This window comes from Panicum virgatum, chromosome 1K (assembly GCF_016808335.1).
Source record: "Panicum virgatum strain AP13 chromosome 1K, P.virgatum_v5, whole genome shotgun sequence".
Lineage (NCBI taxonomy): Eukaryota > Viridiplantae > Streptophyta > Magnoliopsida > Poales > Poaceae > Panicum > Panicum virgatum.
This window is the reverse complement of record NC_053136.1, coordinates 26632775-26650411: the sequence shown is the minus strand read 5'-3', so window position 1 is coordinate 26650411 and position 17637 is coordinate 26632775. Positions and strand designations below refer to the sequence as shown.

Below are 17637 nucleotides of genomic sequence, written 5' to 3'. Positions count from 1 at the left end.
AATCTTTGATCAGAGCCCAGAAAGATTTGAAGAAATGTACACCAAAGCCATTAGGCCCAGGGGCAGAAGCCGACTTCATCTAAAAAATAGCAGCTTTAATTTCCTCCTCACTGAAATGTTTAATTAGCATAGTTTTCTCCTCAACAGTCAGGCCATGCATGCTATTCCAATTAGGGGAGCTAAACAACTGTTTGTAAAATGAGGTAGCATGGGCTAGAATTGCTTCTTGAGGTCTGACTCCCCTTGATCAATTTCAAGATAAGCAATGGTGTTTTTCCTTCTTCTGCCGTTGGCAAAATGGTGGAAGAACTGAGTATTGGCATCCCCTTACAACAACCAATTCACGTCCCCCTTTGTTTCCAATGTAACTCCTCCATTTGATAGATCTGTTCTAAGGAATTTTCCAAATTGTACCTTTTTTTGCCAAACCTCAGCAGGTAGCGCAGTACCATCAGCTTGCTGATCAATGGCCTCCATCTGTTGCAGAATATCAGCTTTTATCCTCTTCACCTCCCAGCTTTTTGTACCTCCACCCTTTCAGGAATTGTCTTATGCATACCAAGCTCCCATGCCAGGCATATTATCTAAATATAATCAAGTGTGATAGTATGACTCCTAGTCGCATGTGCGATGAATAGACGCTATGGAATTGGAAGAACGGACTGAGGTTTGGGAAAACAAAATTGTGCAAGCGCTGGTTTGGTCATAGTCTCAAGAGGCTTGCGGAGCAGCCATTGTTAGTTATCACATGGCGATTCCACCACAATCTTCTGGAGAAAATTCTTTTTATGTCAATGAAAATTTAGATCATTCGTTCCAAACCATTAAAAATTCAACTTCATCCCTCTTATATCATTGCTGTCACAAAATAGTTACATGGTTGTTATATTAGAATGAAAAAGACAATATTACCCTAGAAGAGTTATATTGTCATAATGCAATCACATAATTTTATCCTAAATTTTATTGTTGTTCTAATACTGTGTGGGCATGATCATGTTGTTCCGCACTATGCCTGCTAATAGATCTAGACTCACCCCTTGCCTACTTGTCCCAATGCTTATGGAAATCTAATGGCAACCTACCCCAACTCAAAAGCTCAACTAAGTAACCCACCCCACTCCACTTCATTTGATGCATAAACCCATGGGTATAGACACGGCTAGATTTTCCAATTAAAAAACCCCAACACCAATCCGCATTCTAGTTCATACTCACTCGTGAGCTTGTAACTCCCCAACTCTTTGAGCACCTGGGCTCGAGCAATACAGTCGATCATCCCCCAACTAGATGTAGGGCATTCAGGCCTGAAATCAGTATAAATTTTGAGTCATTGTATGCTAGGTCATATCCAATCCAAACGCACGACAACATGCTAACAAGTAGATTAGTAGTCAGCCATTTTTGGAACCGACACATAGCTTTTTGCTGGATCCCTTTTGACCACCTTCTGACTAAGCTTTGAACGTGGTAGAGCCAGCTTTAATCGGGCCTCCAAATAATCATCTTGGGTCGAACAGGCCATCAGCCTTTCCATAAAATTCTCCATCAGCTCAATTCTCTTTTCTAAAATTATAATTGCAATATTTTGTCGTCAACACATAATTAGTAAACTGTACAGAACAAAATTAATGAGCGCTAGTGTCCCCAGTGATAAGAGCTTTCCTTTCCGGCTGCTAACTTTGTTTTGGAAATCGTTCTTCTATCATGTTTTGGTTCTTGTTTGCCAACTTATTATCACTTATTGGGATCTCCAAATATTTAAAAGGAAAGCTTACTTCTTGGCAATCAAACAACTGAGTGTAGGTTGTTACCAATCTTTTAGCTTCTCCAATCCCATGCAGAACAATCCACTTTTATGGAAGTTGATCTTAAAGCCGAATAACTTCTTAAAAACTAGGGGAGAGAGTATATAGGCACCACTCAACGCATTGCAGGTAGTGATGCTAGTGCTGGGAGCGGTGAACGTTCTTGGGCCAATGCCCATTCATTAGAAAAATATATATTTTAGAGAGTGCAGAGAGAGAATTAGAGAGAAGCAAAGATGAACCCCTACAGAGACACAGCCTGTTGTGGCATGCTGTCATTATCTGGGCCAGCAAGCGATGCCTGTTATGGAATTTTAATCGCGATGCCCAGTTCTTCTATGTGGGACCCAAATGTTTTAGGCAGCACTCCACACTATGCATAGCCTAATATACAAGTGATGCCGTGCCCAAAGCGGGGTCTAGTCCTTCAATCACGGTTAAGAACCTATTTGGATGGACCAGAGTTGCCTTTAGGCCTTGTTCGGTTGTTCCCGATTGAATCATGGAATGGATTTGTTATTGGAGGGGAATGAGTGGATCCAGTTGTGTCACTTGCATTGATCCGGATGGTTTCATTCCCGAGGTCAAGACGTGGGGATTGATTCTGGGTCTCTAAGAGGCCAGAATAAGTCAAAATGGGTTGAAACAAAACCAAGTCCGGCTCCATTCATATCGAACCGAACAACTATTCTGTATTGGGCCAGATTTTAAAACGGGTGAAATCAATCCATGTGGAATAGGCGTCGTTCCAAGTCGTTCCTATAGAACCAAACCAGACCTTAGCCTTTTTTTTCTTTTTTTTAGAAACACAGTACAAACGCAGACACTCGGAGGTACTCATAGGGGCAGGGTTGCGTACGTATATTCATAGGGATGAGTGCCTTTTCTTTCTAGCGTCACGAGGATCTGATCAAAGCTTTTCTGGATGCAGTCCGTACGGGTCCAGCTTTGCCCCTAGACCTGCCAAAACTCGCGCGTCTCTCATCTCCTCCTCCAGCCTCCAGCGCAACACTTCACCTAGATCGCTTGGAGTACCTTGCATTGGGCACTCACGTTGTCCTTGCTGTCATCACGTGCGGTAGATCTCGCGTGGCTTCACCAACATCGATCAGCAAATCCTAGCTGGAGTCGAGTTTATATAATATAACCTTGCCACCGGGTCACTGCCGCTGCACCCCAGGTTCCTCCCTAGCTATTTAACTAAAGATCTGAGTGTGAGACGATCTGCCCATTGATTCATTCTTTTTTTGTCCCCGGCAATGTGCAGGTACACTTCCTATAGTAAGTATTAGGAAAATTCATCAATCAAAGTCTAAAAAGATAATATATAAATACTAATTAAAAGACAAAATAGCTGAATTCATCCCTACACTATTATTATTATGCTTGACTCAATTTTGTCCCTCAACTACGAAAACATTCAATTCAATCCTCGAACTATCCAAATCGGTCCAATATCGTCCATTCGCTGATTTGGCACGCCACTTTAGCTCGTCTAGTCACCTGCCTAGTGTGCTAAGATGTAAAATACACTTTTTTACCATCAATAGATAGCTTTAATTGTAAGTTTGTAATAGAGAAGCTCACACCTAAATATATAGATTCTGTCGATTGTAATGTTTGATATCAAATGATGTTGTGAGTATTATAACCATGTCTGCAGTTGAGATAGTTATAGTTGTTCATTCAAAATGACAGACCATGCCAATGTTTAATGCAAAATGACACATGTGCCATGTACTGGGCAATCAAACTACATGATGTTCTTCTCTGATGGCATTACGTGTTTTCCTAATCTGTTTTGAGAGGAGCTGCTTTGTCCTCCACGATCAGTTGAAGTGGACTGAATCATGACTGAGCTACTTCCTCCCGAAACATTGATGATTACCTTTGCAGATGTCCCAGGAGCCATGCCATCACTTGTCTTTGATTATAAAAGATGCACTCCCATCAAGGCATCAACAGCGGCCTTTGTGGATACTTACAGTGGAGGCGGCCATTACTCGGAGGTTTTGTAACAAAGTGTGAGCTGCTAGAGGCGGATAGAGGATGGGACATCCAGCCTCTAATTGACGGAAGTTACTGCCAGGGGTGAGCTACTCTATGGAGAGTAAAAAGGTATTTTACACCTTAGCTGACTGAGCTAGGCGAGTCAACCTGGCATGCTATATCAGCAACGCAAATGGACAAAAATATATCGATTTGGATAGTTCAAGGACTGAATTGGACATTTTTTATAGTTAAGGGGCAAAATTGAGTGAATCACGAAAGTTTACGGACGAATTCAGCTATTTTGCTACAAAAAAACATTTTCTCACTCACCATTGAAAACTTTCGCCATTGATACAAATTGATGACGTGGAATCCCAAATAGCCACTCAGTGCAATAATGGATCAAGTGAGATTTGCGACATCTTTGGGTTTATTTGTCCAAGCTGTGACCCTATTCTGTTCAGCTGGTAGAATAGCTGATTTCGGCTGATTTAATAGCGTTATGTGAGAGAGAATCTGCTGAAAAAGTTGGATGGTGCACTAGCTCCATTTACATTGTATATTTGGCACGTCAGACAGGATATATTCAGGAGCCACAACCAATAATTCTTTGCAAAAAGTAATTCTTTGTACTGCTCCCTCTCTCCTGTTAATGAAGTATATGTTTAGGCACGTTTGCTAAAACAAAGTAAGTCTTTGTAGCAAGGGTTTCGAGCCTGCTAGCTGCAGCTTGAATTTGAGGGACAACTAGGGATGTAAATGGTACGGATATTTCTCGACCGTATTCAAATTCGATCTGGTCTAGAAGGGTTTTTATCTGTCCGTATCTGATTTCGAGTATCCAATATCCGTAACCGATCCGTATCCGAATGTTAAAAAATTATATTTTTATGATGTCGATATCCATTACAATCCTATCCGATAAAAACTAACACTATCCGTATTCGAACACAAATATAGAAACAAATACGATATCAGTGATATCCGTCCGTATCCGACCCGTTTTCATCCCTAGGGGCGACGCGTGTACCTGTTTCTATTTCAGGTAGCATTATTTCAGTTTTCATGAGCAATTTCCAGTTCGGAGAAATTATGACTTGATTGTCTGAATTATGCTTTTGTTCAGGCAGTCCCACTTTGCTAGTGGATTCTATTTGACTAAAAAATTCGTACCTCAAGCTTAGGAACACATGGCATTTCGGTCTTCATCACTCCAAGAACAATATCTTCTGAGTCAAATTATCCTTAGGTCTCATTTACTTTTTTAAGTAGTTGTCACATTGAATGTTCGGATATCAATTCCAATGTTCAGATGCCATCTTAATATAAAACTAATTACATAAGTTGCAATTAGGATTTTAGATGAATCTATTAAATATAATTAGTGTATAATTACTGTAGCAATTAATGACCAAATTATGGACTAATTATGCTTATAATAGATTTATTTCGTGATTAAGTCACAACTTATGAAATTAGTTTTGTAATAAGTCTATATTTATTGGTGTTTAAACATATGATGTGACGGGACTTATGACTTAAACTGAATCTGGCCTTAACCATGCAGAAGAGTTTGTAAGTGTAGAAACATCATCGCAACCACATGCATGTGCTTCTCTGAAAACTTTGTGTCGAGTAGTAACAAAAGTACTGGTACAATCGGCACACGTTAGCAGTGGCCGTACCCTATTGCAGGAACGCACAAAAGAAAAAAAAACGCAGTATTTGTATTTAGTAGACGGGAATTGGGAAGGAAGAAGGGGCAGCAAGAAAAGACACATCAGGGTAGACTACTGAACAATAGCCAACCGGCGCCCAAACGTGGTCTGGTCAAGATGCGGCGCGGCAATCCCGAGGAGTAGGTTGGCCGGCGCTGTGGCACCGAGGCTTCGGGTTCCGGCAACCGGATCCGTCCATCACGTGCCCTCCTCAGTCCTCACTCACATGAAGGCATGAGCTCCTCCTCACCTGTGTGAGCAGGTTGGTGCTGCCGAAATGCATCTGAATCGGGCGGGGAACGCTGCTCTCCATTAGCGGGCCAGTGTTTCCCACGCACGTACTGCCCGGTCAAAGATGCGCGTGTCACGCACGATCGATCAGTTCATCAGGCTTCTCTTTTTTGAATCCAGGCCAACCCCTATTTTCATTATTAAAACGGAAATACAGAAGTTCGAAAGAGACAGGTACCATTCATCAGGCTTTTCAAGTACAGAAAAGCCCACTCTTGCAGTGAAATTCAGAAAATTTGTAATGTTAATAGCGGACGGCTCCTTGTCAGAATAATTCACCACTGGATGATCCGGGTACCGACCTGAACAGTCTAGGAAGCGATTGGCAGTTACGGTTAGGATAGGTAGCGCCGAGGACTGCTGCAGATCAGCAGATGCCTCATCGCGTTCCAAGGAATGGAAAGCCTGTATGGCATTAACCAAGCATTAGTAAAAGGGGTTTGTCCGTTAACATCTCTGTTGAATAATCTTTTGACCAGACAAATTTTACTCTACTCCACTAGACATGTGTTCTGAGCTCGATCTACAAGCTTAGGAGCGGCGGTTGCACATGGCGAAAGCTTGGCAGGGTCCGAATTGGAGTACATGTGAATGAAACCTGCATACGACTAACTGACTGATACTCCACCATTATCCCTCGTCAGTAAATTATTCCGCGCTTAACCACCTATATCTAACTGCCACCGGCAATTATGCTCCATCGTTTCCAGACCAGACCGGATCCCATCAGCATTTCCTCCAATCCCCCCCTGTAACCACCTCCAGCGTCCCCTGCATACACTCGCTACATCTCACCGCCTCGGTGAATCCATTGCCGGAGCTAGCACACGCCTAGGCAAGCAATGGCCAGACACCGGTTGGTGCGCCACCGTGCGAGTCTCGCGCTGCTCCTCATCGGGCTCCTCCTGAGCTCCTCCTCGACGGCGGCGCGTGCCATTGAAACGACGAGGACGATGGCACGGGCGACGAAGGAGAGCTACAGCTACCCCCGTAGCCGGAAGCTGCTGGTGACCGCGCCGCGCGTGTCGCCGGACACGCGACCGTCGGGGTCGCAGCAGGAGATGGACGTCGGCGGCTGGCGGCGGGCAACGCCGTTCAGGAGTGCCGGGGCTAGCCTCGGCCGCCGTGTGCCTGGGTCCCACGCGAACCCGTCTCACAACTAAGCACTCAGCAGGTACGTGTTGGCAATTCGTTTGCGAAAAGATGCCGTGTGGTTTATGATTTGGATTCCTGAGATTTGCTTGTGGTTTCAGTGCAGAGGTGCCGGCGGCGGACCCCGGAACGGCGAGCGTCCACGACGGCGAGGTCGACCGATGATCCACCCGGCCGGCGCTGGAGAGGAGCTGGAAGCAGGGGCGAATGTAGCTAGCTGACTAGGTCTGTCTGTGCATGGTATGTCTGTACAATTTAGTCCACCTGACACAATTTTGGCTTGGAATGATTAGGAGCTGACTGAAGCACACTGTTCCCTATTCAGATAGAGATCGAGTTCTTTGCTTCTGTGTCTGTAGTTATGATGTTGCCCTGAGTTCTTCAGTTCAGCTAGCGTACGTGTGTCTATGTTGGCACAGTTGCAACTTGCAATCAGCCTGAAGTGCTTTTCGCTTTCGGATCTGTGATTTTCCGTCCCCTGATCCAGTATTCCAGTTTCAGCAAGACGAAATGGCAAACATACTTTTGGGAGTAGTAATTAAACCAATGCGCGCACGTAGTAGTATCCGTCATTACACGAATCAGGGCGAGATCCTTCAGTTGCCGAAGCGGCCGAAGGTGGAGTTGATGAGGTGCTCGGCGACGAGCCTGCTGGCGCGCTCCGTGGGGTGCACGGCGTCCCAGAAGACGTAGCGGTCGGCGTCCGGGCACGTCCCGCCGGGCGCCGCCGCCCACGCGCCGCAGGGGTACCCCATCTCGTACGTTCCGGTGCCGCAGCACCCGACGTCGGCGCGCGCGAACCCGTGCCGCGCCGGCTCCCGCACCAAGCCCTCGAAGAAGTCGTACACCTCCGCCACCCGGATGTCGGCGCCGGGCAGCTCGGCGCCCAGGTCGGCGACCATGGCCGCCAGCGCCGCGTTGAAGGCGCGCGCCGCGGCGTTGTACCCCTCGTCGCAGCCGCCGCGGGCCAGGGCGCGGGCGCGCTCCAGCGGCAGGCAGCCCATGGCGGCGAGCCCCGTGAAGCCGATCCTGCGCGCGCCCAGGCCGTAGAGCTCCGCCAGGAACGCCCGGGCCAGGCCCACCAGGTACTCCGTGTACTCGGGCACCGTGAACTCGAGGAACCGCGTGGTGGTGAGCGCGAAGTAGTTCTCGATGAAGTCGTTGGTGCCGATGCTGACGGCGTACACGGCGCCGGCCACCACGGCGTGGGCCTCGGCGGCGCCCAGGTGGGCGGCCAGCCGCGCCTTGTACTCCCGGAACATCTCCACTTGCTTCCACAGGGGGATCACGCGCTGGAACGTATGGATCCATCACAGTGAGATTAGTGTAGGTTATATAAATCTCTTCCTTTTTGGAGAACACAAACAAGCTGTAGTTTCATACTTACATTTCCCATGTTTATACGGCATAGTTTGAAGATTATATCTTTTCGTATTGCTACAATGCATGTGAAAGCTAGCGTTCAATTAAACACCATTGGCGACGGGATCAAAAGTACCCCGTCCTACGCGAAGGAGCTAGAATGTGGCTGACTGACTGTTGCGTTAACACTGCTCACCGTCAGTCTAAAACTATTCCTGAGTGGGGCAAGAGGATCTGCTTGGCTCCCATCGAATGTGCAGCGGGAATATTGCAGGAAAGTGCTGCTGGTTTTACTTTGGTCCGGCGACATGGACGTTCCGTGGTAAATTAAATTCCCGTGGGGGGCGACAAAGGCCGTTCAAAAGTAGTAGCATACAGGAGAGTTGTACGTACGAGGCATGTGTGCACTTTTTAGTTATGGACACATGCTATGTATAGGCAATAATAATGTCAGTGTTTGGAACCTTTTCACTTTCTTGCGTGTAGTATTACTTTGATCTGAAATTGCAAAATGGCACAATTCAAGGGACATGCAGCCCCCTTATCTATTTGAAAAGGGAACAATCCAGTTTCCACACTCGAACTAGCACAATTTTTCGATTTTCAACCTTCAACTACAACCATCCAACTATCGAAACTAGACAAATTTGTTTGTTTGGATGGTTTCAAAGGTATTTTTGTTTTTTTTTTGAAAATTTAAATATTCTGGATAGATCTACAAAACTAAAATGAACTAATTTTAAACTATAAAAATATGAAACTAGTAAGTACCAAAGAATTTCTAAAGTTTAATCTATGTTGGTGCTAATCTTATTTATCCAAAAATAATAGGCAAAACTACAAGAAAATGGATACTAGGAATATAAAGAAATTGGTTTCAAATAACTGACAAGTAGATTACAAATAAATAGGTTACATTTTTAGTAAAAAGTTGGCACCTATTTGTATTTTCTAATTTAAAATGAATTACTTATAAATGTTTTAGTTTAAACTTGAATATTTAAATTTTCTATAAAATAAAAAAACACATTTGAAACCACTCAAGGGGCCAAATTTGCTCAGTTTCAACATATGAATGCCCCACATTATCTGGTTTTATAGTTGAAGATTAAAAACTAGACTTTTGTGATGGTTTGAGGTACAAATTGGACTTTCCCCATCTGAAAACTTAGGGTCACGTTTTGATCCAATCCATATTGGTTCGCATTGAACTTATCCATGATTTCGTAACCATGCAAATATATTTTTGAAGTATGCCATCCAAACACATTGACATTCTGTTAGTGTAACGAGTTAAATATATATAAAATTCCTAGACGACCCGTTTGAGTTGCCATCTTCTTGATATAAAGAAACACAACTCTCTTTTGCATTTTGGAGAAAAAAATGTTTGAATTGCCGCCCTTTTTCCTCTTCTTTTTGTCATGATGATTGGACATCCAGGAGTAAATGACTAGCAGATGCCCTGCCTTACATTCACGAGTACAGTTACTAAAGTTCACATAGTTTGGAGGAAAAGGAACCGTACGTGGGTCCTGTTACATTATATTCATTCTTAACGTACTTCCATTGCATGCGATCTATAGAATCATGTTGGGTCATTTACGTTGCGTGAACCTTTTCGATCTCGTTTAAATGGTATCAGTATCTAACAAATATTTCCTCGATGTGTGTGTGTGATATATATATTAGAAATGTTTTCCTAGATTATTTCGAAGCTAAATCAAATGAGCCCCTTGCTTATACAAATAAATAAAGTTTAAGAATCCAATTTTAGAAAACTTATAGTCTACAGCCCATCTATTAAAATCTAAAGCTAAAACTAAAGGGAACATATTAGGTGCAAACCAATCTCTCCGTGCAAACCATGCAAACTTCAATCTGGACCATAGGATCAACATCCATGGCGGGCGCAGGGAGAGTGGGAGGAGGGATTTGCAAAAGTGTGATTAAGCAATTCAAGGACGAGCGGTTAATTGTAAATTACCTAATCACCCCATACCTCTTAGATGTTGATCTGGTGGCTTAGATTGAAGTTTGCATAATTTGCACGGAAATGTTAGTTTGCACCTGATATATCCCGAAACTAGTAAACTACAATCCATCTATTAGGCTCCAGTTCTTGAGTAGTCGTACCTTACAACGTTCTATCATGTGTATATGTACACGTACGTCAACCGTAACATGCATCGAGCTACACGCTTACATTTTCATCTTAATGCCAAATGATTCAATTATTCTCAAAAGAAACCTAGCAGACAATAATTTCTGCTACGGCCAAAAAGAAAAACGTCGCGCCAGTGCATTCGTTCGTAAGCAAGAGACAGATGGAGGCATGGAGCACAAAAATCAACAAAATAAAACACGCACAACTCTGCTCGATCGTCTGATAGATACTAGCGCAGGAGTACTTACGAAGACGCGCGAGGTGGCGACGTCGAGCCCTGATCCCGCGGAAGCGAAGCAGACGCCGATGGCGAAGTCCCGGATGCCGTAGTCCGGGTCGAGGTAGGCCGGCACGAAGGCGCGGCCGAGCCCGAGCGCCTCCGAGTAGAAGTCGGTGGCGACGCGGCCGTTGCTGAACCGCCCCGTGGCGCGGCCCCCCGGGAAGTCGCGGCCGTAGGGCGGGAAGTTGCTCCGCACCGCCGTCGGGACGGCGTTGTTGTTGCCGGCGTCCACCGTGGAGTCGCCGAACACGATCAGCGCCGTCACGCGCGCCCGCACGACCGGCAGGAGGAGCAGGAGCAACGGCAGGACGAGGCTACGACGTCGACGACGGCGCGCGTGCACGGCGGATGCCCCCGCAGCCATGCCGATGCTATAGCTATCTCCGGGACTCCGACGACTATCCTATACGTCTTCAATTTCTTGAAGGGCAGGGCAGCATGCCTCTTCGAACAAAAGGAGCACTGGCGTGAAAAGGGCCTTGCAGTAAAGCCGGAGGCATGGTTGCATGCGGTTCTGGGCGGCGGGTAGGTTGCCCGCTGCGGCTATTTTCCTGCGCCGGCGGGCGTGTCGCTGTCAGGTTCGTGCGCGTGCATGGCGGATGCTGCCGTCGCGCACCTTTCGGAGCGAGAACAGGAAAGCTCTGCTGCAAGGCGCCGTGCTTCCCGTGCAACGAACATGCATGGACCTGTTCTCTCCGCGCGTGGATGGCTTGTTCGCCCACTTGACCACCAGCATATTCACAGATTCGGTCATGTTCCAGAGTGTATAAAACATTAGGGTTAATTGGATGTATGCCATTATAATTTTTCAAGTTCACCGATCTGTCATTACGATTCACCTTTTTGGAGATACGCCATTACAATCTATTCTTTGCTTGAGATGAGCCATTTTGTACGTATTTGATGCTCTTAGATCTACTCGCAGACCTTCGTATTTTCTTATGGTCAAAAATGCCTATCGACGCTCGATAAAGACCATTTCAAGCATCAATTTGATCAGAAAATTATTAGAATTTGCATTCTTTACCTACATACATATCTAGAATAATGCAAAAACCCACTGTACCCCTAGAAAATATGCAACACTGGTATTTGAGCTAAAATGCAGGCTGGAAGTACCTATTGATCCGAGGTAGAAATACGTTGACCAATTAGAGTGCATAATTTAGTCTCACATGGTTCGAAGGGCCCACTCTCAGCAGTAACCGACTTAGGACATCTGCAACTCACGTGGATTAGGCATGAAGGCCCACAAGATAGCCAGCCTGAAGAAAATGGGGGCCGTTGGAGCCCACATGGGGTTGGCCGACCGGCCCGATCGGCCAACGGCCCATGGGCTCCATTGACCTTCCCCTTAATTTGACGTGTCACTCCCTCATTGGCTCCCGATAGCGGTTTGGCAAGGCTTGGCTGTAGGTCTTCACCGTTCACCCATAGCTCCCTTCTATAAATAGTACGGGGAGGGGTGAGAATAGGACACACACCAAGTTGAAGCTCAAGCTCTCCTCTCATGTTTAGCTCTATAGATTAGCGGAGTTTAGGCTGATCTAGCTACTCCTTGGGTCCCGAAGTTGTTCAAGAGTTTCGGTATGGGTTTATCTCTTACTATCCTTTGAAATTCTCGGATATTTGTAATAGACAAATCTTATAGTTCTTTATATTGGCATGACTTATATCCTGCGGTATCAGACATATACTTCTTGATTAGTTTATATGTTCATTCTATGCTTTGCATGGCTAGATGTTTAGGTTTAGTGCACCGGTACCGTTTTCATTATTCGTATGTTTGCTCTAGTATGATGTCTGTCCATCCAAAGAGTAGGGGTTTGTCGGGGTTAAATAAGTGTTGCTGGATGTAGCCCTTTCCCACGGTTTATAGAGGTAGCCTGCAGGTGGTGACAACCCTATTTAGTGCCAGCGAAATCATCCAGGTTCGGATGGAGGGGGGGGGGGGGGGGGTAGGAGGTCCATAAAGTACCGTAATGGTTGACAGTCCTATCTATCAGTTATAAGCGGTCTCCTAGTAGTGCTAGGTTAAATAAAGCTAGTTTAATCATGTGTATGTTGTAAAGTAAGATATAAACTGTATAATTAGCTAAAGTACTTGAAATTTGAGCTGCTAACTTCTTTCTTTCTCCCTACCTTTATCTTATCTTGAGCTGAGTATGAGATTTGTGTGTCATACTACCCCTATCCATCATTTATCTTAATCCTTCGCATATAATTGAATATCCAATCTAGATTAGTTCATCAACTTGTTCTACCTTAACCACCACTTTCCCTGCGAAAATATAAATGACACACCAGAATACTCTCGGGTAAAATGCTTCAACGGTATTCTATGCGCTTGCAAATTCATTCATAGTTTATGAAATCCCCGTTACCCCTTGGTGTCTGCAAGCATCGCTGCATAGGTACACCCAACCTAGCGGTGACGCTGGTAAATGCCAATAAACATTTTTGGCGCCATTGCTGGGGATGGATTCTATGTCCATGCTAGGTGATTGCGCTACAAAATATCAACAATGCCCCTGCTCCCTCTCTTCTCCCCGCTTGCTGACGTGTGGGTCCCACGTCATCTTCTTCCTCCTTCCTTTCTTCTCCAACTAGCCTCAAAATAAACAGGCGTCCTCGAAAGTGGCGTTGGCCTCGTAGGTGACGGAGACCAGGATGGAGCCTCAGTTAGCGCCATAGAGGACCGAGGTGGGGCGCATGTGGAGTAGCAGACGACGCCCTTGGGATGGAGTTAGTTGTGGACGACCCACTTGATGGCGAAGGTAGACTCGTTAGAGAGGTCAACGGTGATGGCAATGCGGCTGTGCGAGGAGGCCGAGTTGGTCCCTGTCAGCGAGGAGAAGAAGAAGCGCGGGGAGGAGGGCTCAATCACGGCAGCAAGCACTGCTGCCGAGGGCTGCACCAGCGCCAGGGCTGGGGAGCGATGGAGCCGGAGAAGGGGTTGGCTTCCCTTATTGGGTGGGTGGGCGGGCGGGTAGTGTGGCAGAACACCCCAGATTAATCCGGCTCAAGTGCAGCAATCAATGTCACAAGGACAAGCTAATCTGTCCTACACTTCAAACAGAGTAAAATGGTTGCTCAGTCGGGTTACATCCCGATTAAAGAACTTGACAATGACCGATCTCAAAGTTGCATACAACTCACGTGAAGGTGAGTCCAAAGATTACAACACTTCACAAATTATTTACATCACAAAACTGAAAGGTAGATGTTCATAACTTCAGAAACTCAGAGTTAATAGTGGTAGATCCAGAGTTAAAGGCATCATAAATTTCAGAGTTTTACAATAGTGGAACTTTAGAGTTTTTAACATTAGCAGAAGCAAAATAACACGACCATCTAACGTCGATAATGATCTTCACAATGAAGCCCGTATGTGAAAATCATCCCAGAACATTACTGTTGGCCCGGGGAAGCCACAGACCAACCAGCAGGCAGAGTACAAGGATAAGTTAGACTAACTATGAAGTTTTCAAATGTTCTAATGTCACACCTGAAAAATATAGCCACAAGCAAGGCTGAGTATACTAATACTCAGCAAGGCTTATCCGACATGTGGATATAACTTAGCCCACTTAACTAGACATGCAAAGCTCTTTGGCTGGTGATTTGTTTTGCCCAAAAGCAACAAAGAATATGTTCAAAAGTTTTAAATTTTAGCTTTCAAGTTCTAGTTCAGTTAGCCATTCTAGGTGAGCGTCTAGAACTGATCAAACAAGTTGCAATCAGTTTATACAAACATCTAAGTTTATCATCATCATCATCATCATCATCATCATCATCATCATCATCATCATCATCATCATCATCATCATCAAGTTTCACTTCTTACTCTATGTGGCAAAAGGGTCAAGCAGTCTCAATAACCGTGAGAAATGGACGATTCGAATTGAATTTCTTAACTTGGTCAGGGGAAACCTAACACACACGCATGGGGAGCATCCTCACCCACACAACATTTTCCTTCTCTTTCCAGCTCGTCGATCAGGGTCACCCCACTCGACTACAAGAGGCCCACGAACCACGGAACGTCATCGGGCGTCGCTGCTCTTGCACTCGCATGTGGCAGCATGAGAAACATCTTTCAAAGAGAGAGAGAAAAGTCCACTCCCAGGGCCGATCAGGTACTCTGCTTACCGCTTACCATATTTCACGGCATGTGGCTAGTACGTTCAACTGGTTAACCACCACTAACACACACTGCGGCCTTAACATTTTCATCACTAGACAGACTAGGTGCCACAATCATCATCATCATCATCATCAACATCAACATTTACCCAGCCCGTCAATCCTTATAGTTGCTGCATATAGGAGATCAAGCAACTCCTATTTTTCTCGCGAGTGACATGAAATCACTCGACTTTTACTAGTCCTATTTAGCAAAGCATCTACTCGAACCAAAAGCTAGTAAGCAGTACAAGGGTACCTAAGATCATGTAGCTAGAGGTTTATCCAACTCCTACACTTAAATGCACAAACAAATATAGATATATAAACATATATGTGTAAGTGCATAAGGAGGTAAAATATAGGATTATGCTCCTGTGCTTTGTTGGTATTTTGCAACGTCACAAATAAAATCCGCAAGCGCACGGATACCACCGTAGCTTTCACCCAAGAGTATTCCAGGGTATCGTATCCACTAAGGAATGTGAGTACACTATCTACGGGTTCAGGCTCATCCAAGGACACACACGCCGGTGTGGAGAAGACAGAAGAGAGGACTTTCTATATCTAGAATCTATGCCTAGAAGAAGAGATCACGTCGCCGTTATACTTCGAGCTAAAGGTATCAACCGGCTTATACAAGCCGATAGCTCCTAAATGATGCTCTATCCGATATCCGAATGTGGAGGATTACTAAAAGGCTCGAACAGGGCTGTCACCACCTGCCGGCTACCTCTACAAACCGTGGGACTATCAGACAACTGAGTGGTATAGTCCAGCCTAGACACCACGTCTATGCCTTTCCCTACTAACCTTAGCCCTGGCCAAGACTACTCTTTTCTCTCCGGGGTCTTAAGCTAAGATCAAATGCTACTCGCTAGCATACACATCAACTAATATAAGGCAGAGATGATAACTTGCGATCTAAACTCTAATTCCAGATAAACAAACAAAGAAAGTCTCGAACACTTACAACCGAATAAGCATCCGTCGAGGTACAAGTGGAGAAGAGTGCCGACAAACCCGGCACTTCCCCCGACTCCTCCTCACTCTCCTCCTCTTCTTCTACACCTCGTAGTCTACCTAAGCATCTAGGATGAAGGCCTCACGCTCCAAGGGAGGAAGGGTGAGTTGAGAGGGTGAGATGTGTGTGTCATTCCTTACCCCCTCCCCTTGTATTTATAGGAGGGAGCCAGGGGTCTTGCGTCGCCGAGCTGCAGCTACTACTCCTCAAACCGACGTTCTCCACCAATGAGGAAGCGCCACGTTCTCCACCAAGGGGTCGGCCGACCTGGCCCAGCTGCCAACCGCCTTTAGCCTTCGTCCAGTGGTTGACACGTGGGTCCCTCGGTCTTTAGAACGTGGTATTGCCTCTAGTAAGTTGGTGTAGCTGCTGCATGTGGGCCCATGGATCCTCGCACTTGCGTCTGATTGGTCGAGAGGAGTTTGCCTCGGATTGCTGATGTGGCATTGCGCATGGGCTGGTTCTCCTCCTCTTGTGTGGCTGCCATATGGGCCCTTTTGGCCCTTGGGCTCTCCCATGAGTGATTAGGCATTTGTACCTTGGATCGTTCTTGCTAGTTTTCTGTCTTTGTAGCCCAAATTCACCTGCACACATTCTCAGACTAGCATCTGTGGAATTTGTCAAATAATCATCCTATGCTAACATCTATTCCTTCTGATGCTCGACTTTTGCACGATAGTTGACGATCAAAATGGGTCATTAGCGACCGTCAACAAGATCCCCCACACTTAGCTCTTTGCTCATCCTCGAGTAAAGCCAAGAACTAAGGCGGACCCGACTTCACATGATATGACACCTGCATACAGATTATTCTAAGCTTCACTCTTACCTGTGAATTTTGATGTGTCTACCATAAAAGTTTGGGAAGTTGAAGAGTGGAACGGTGTTGACTTTCGTCTCCTCCACTTTCCTGCCATATGACTGGGGTTTTGAAAATATTTTGCAAAGACCAACCATAGCTTTACTTCTCCATAGGATCTCTCATGTCGCTCATTGTGTATATATATCCTCACCAAGGCATTGCCTCCTTTCACCCTACTTCTAAAGATGGCTTATGTGGAGCTCATGGTAGGGGAAGTGGAAGCATGCACTTGTGTCACATATATTGCAAAATCAAACAAAGGATCCATGGAGATGACAAATCACACAAGTTGATCTAGATTGTGCAGATATGGAAGGTGGATGATGGAATGAAATACTCCTTTTATGAATCCCTCTCCTTTATTTGGATAACATGAGGACATGGCTATATTAATATATATATTCCCCTTTTTTTCTTGGACCTTCATGTGTCCAAATTTTTTTTTCAACACTGGGACCTTCATGTGTCCCTATATTTTTTTGGGTCATGCTTCTTGGGCATGCCATCTTTTCTCTTTTTTTTATATATAGCCCATGCCTCATTTGAGAGATACTAGAGAGAGAGATCATTAAACATGGAGTTTTATTTTGTGGATGGATGGAATGGCATAGCTAACTTCCATTGTAGAAGTTTAGCTGGTGGAGTGCACATGATCTTGATCAAACAAGTATGAAAGACGTCTCACTAGGGTCACAAAGTTTGATGAAGCTCAAAGCAACCACAAGGCACATATGTGTAAAAATTTGTATTATGAAGATCATCATATGGCTTTGGTAGGACAAACACGAGTTGTAAA

At 45.2% G+C, this 17637-nt stretch overlaps 1 protein-coding gene and 1 long non-coding RNA gene across 2 annotated transcripts; one reads left to right on the top strand and one right to left on the bottom strand.

Moving 5' to 3' along the window:
- The first annotated feature begins 6410 nt into the window (after positions 1–6410).
- LOC120651866 lies at positions 6411–7417 on the top strand. The gene is made up of 2 exons (XR_005666342.1): positions 6411–6983; positions 7063–7417. It is a non-coding gene; the product is annotated as an uncharacterized LOC120651866 (long non-coding RNA).
- LOC120651859 (GDSL esterase/lipase At4g26790-like) lies at positions 7392–11135 on the bottom strand. The gene is made up of 2 exons (XM_039929502.1): positions 10739–11135; positions 7392–8253 (listed from the first exon to the last, which is right to left on the bottom strand). Exons 1-2 carry the CDS (start codon positions 11132–11134, stop codon positions 7558–7560), a joined length of 1092 nt encoding a protein of 363 aa, XP_039785436.1. The 5' UTR covers position 11135; the 3' UTR covers positions 7392–7557.
- Between the last annotated feature and the right edge of the window lie 6502 nt (positions 11136–17637).

What these genes read in the sequence shown, in the direction of transcription:
- LOC120651859 (XM_039929502.1), bottom strand. Translation starts at nt 11,134, where the DNA reads ATGGCTGCGGGGGCATCCGCCGTGCACGCGCGCCGTCGTCGACGTCGT. An exon ending in TCGCCACCTCGCGCGTCTTC is followed by an intron (nt 8,254 to 10,738) that starts GTAAGTACTCCT and finishes CATACGTTCCAG; the next exon opens with CGCGTGATCCCCCTGTGGAA.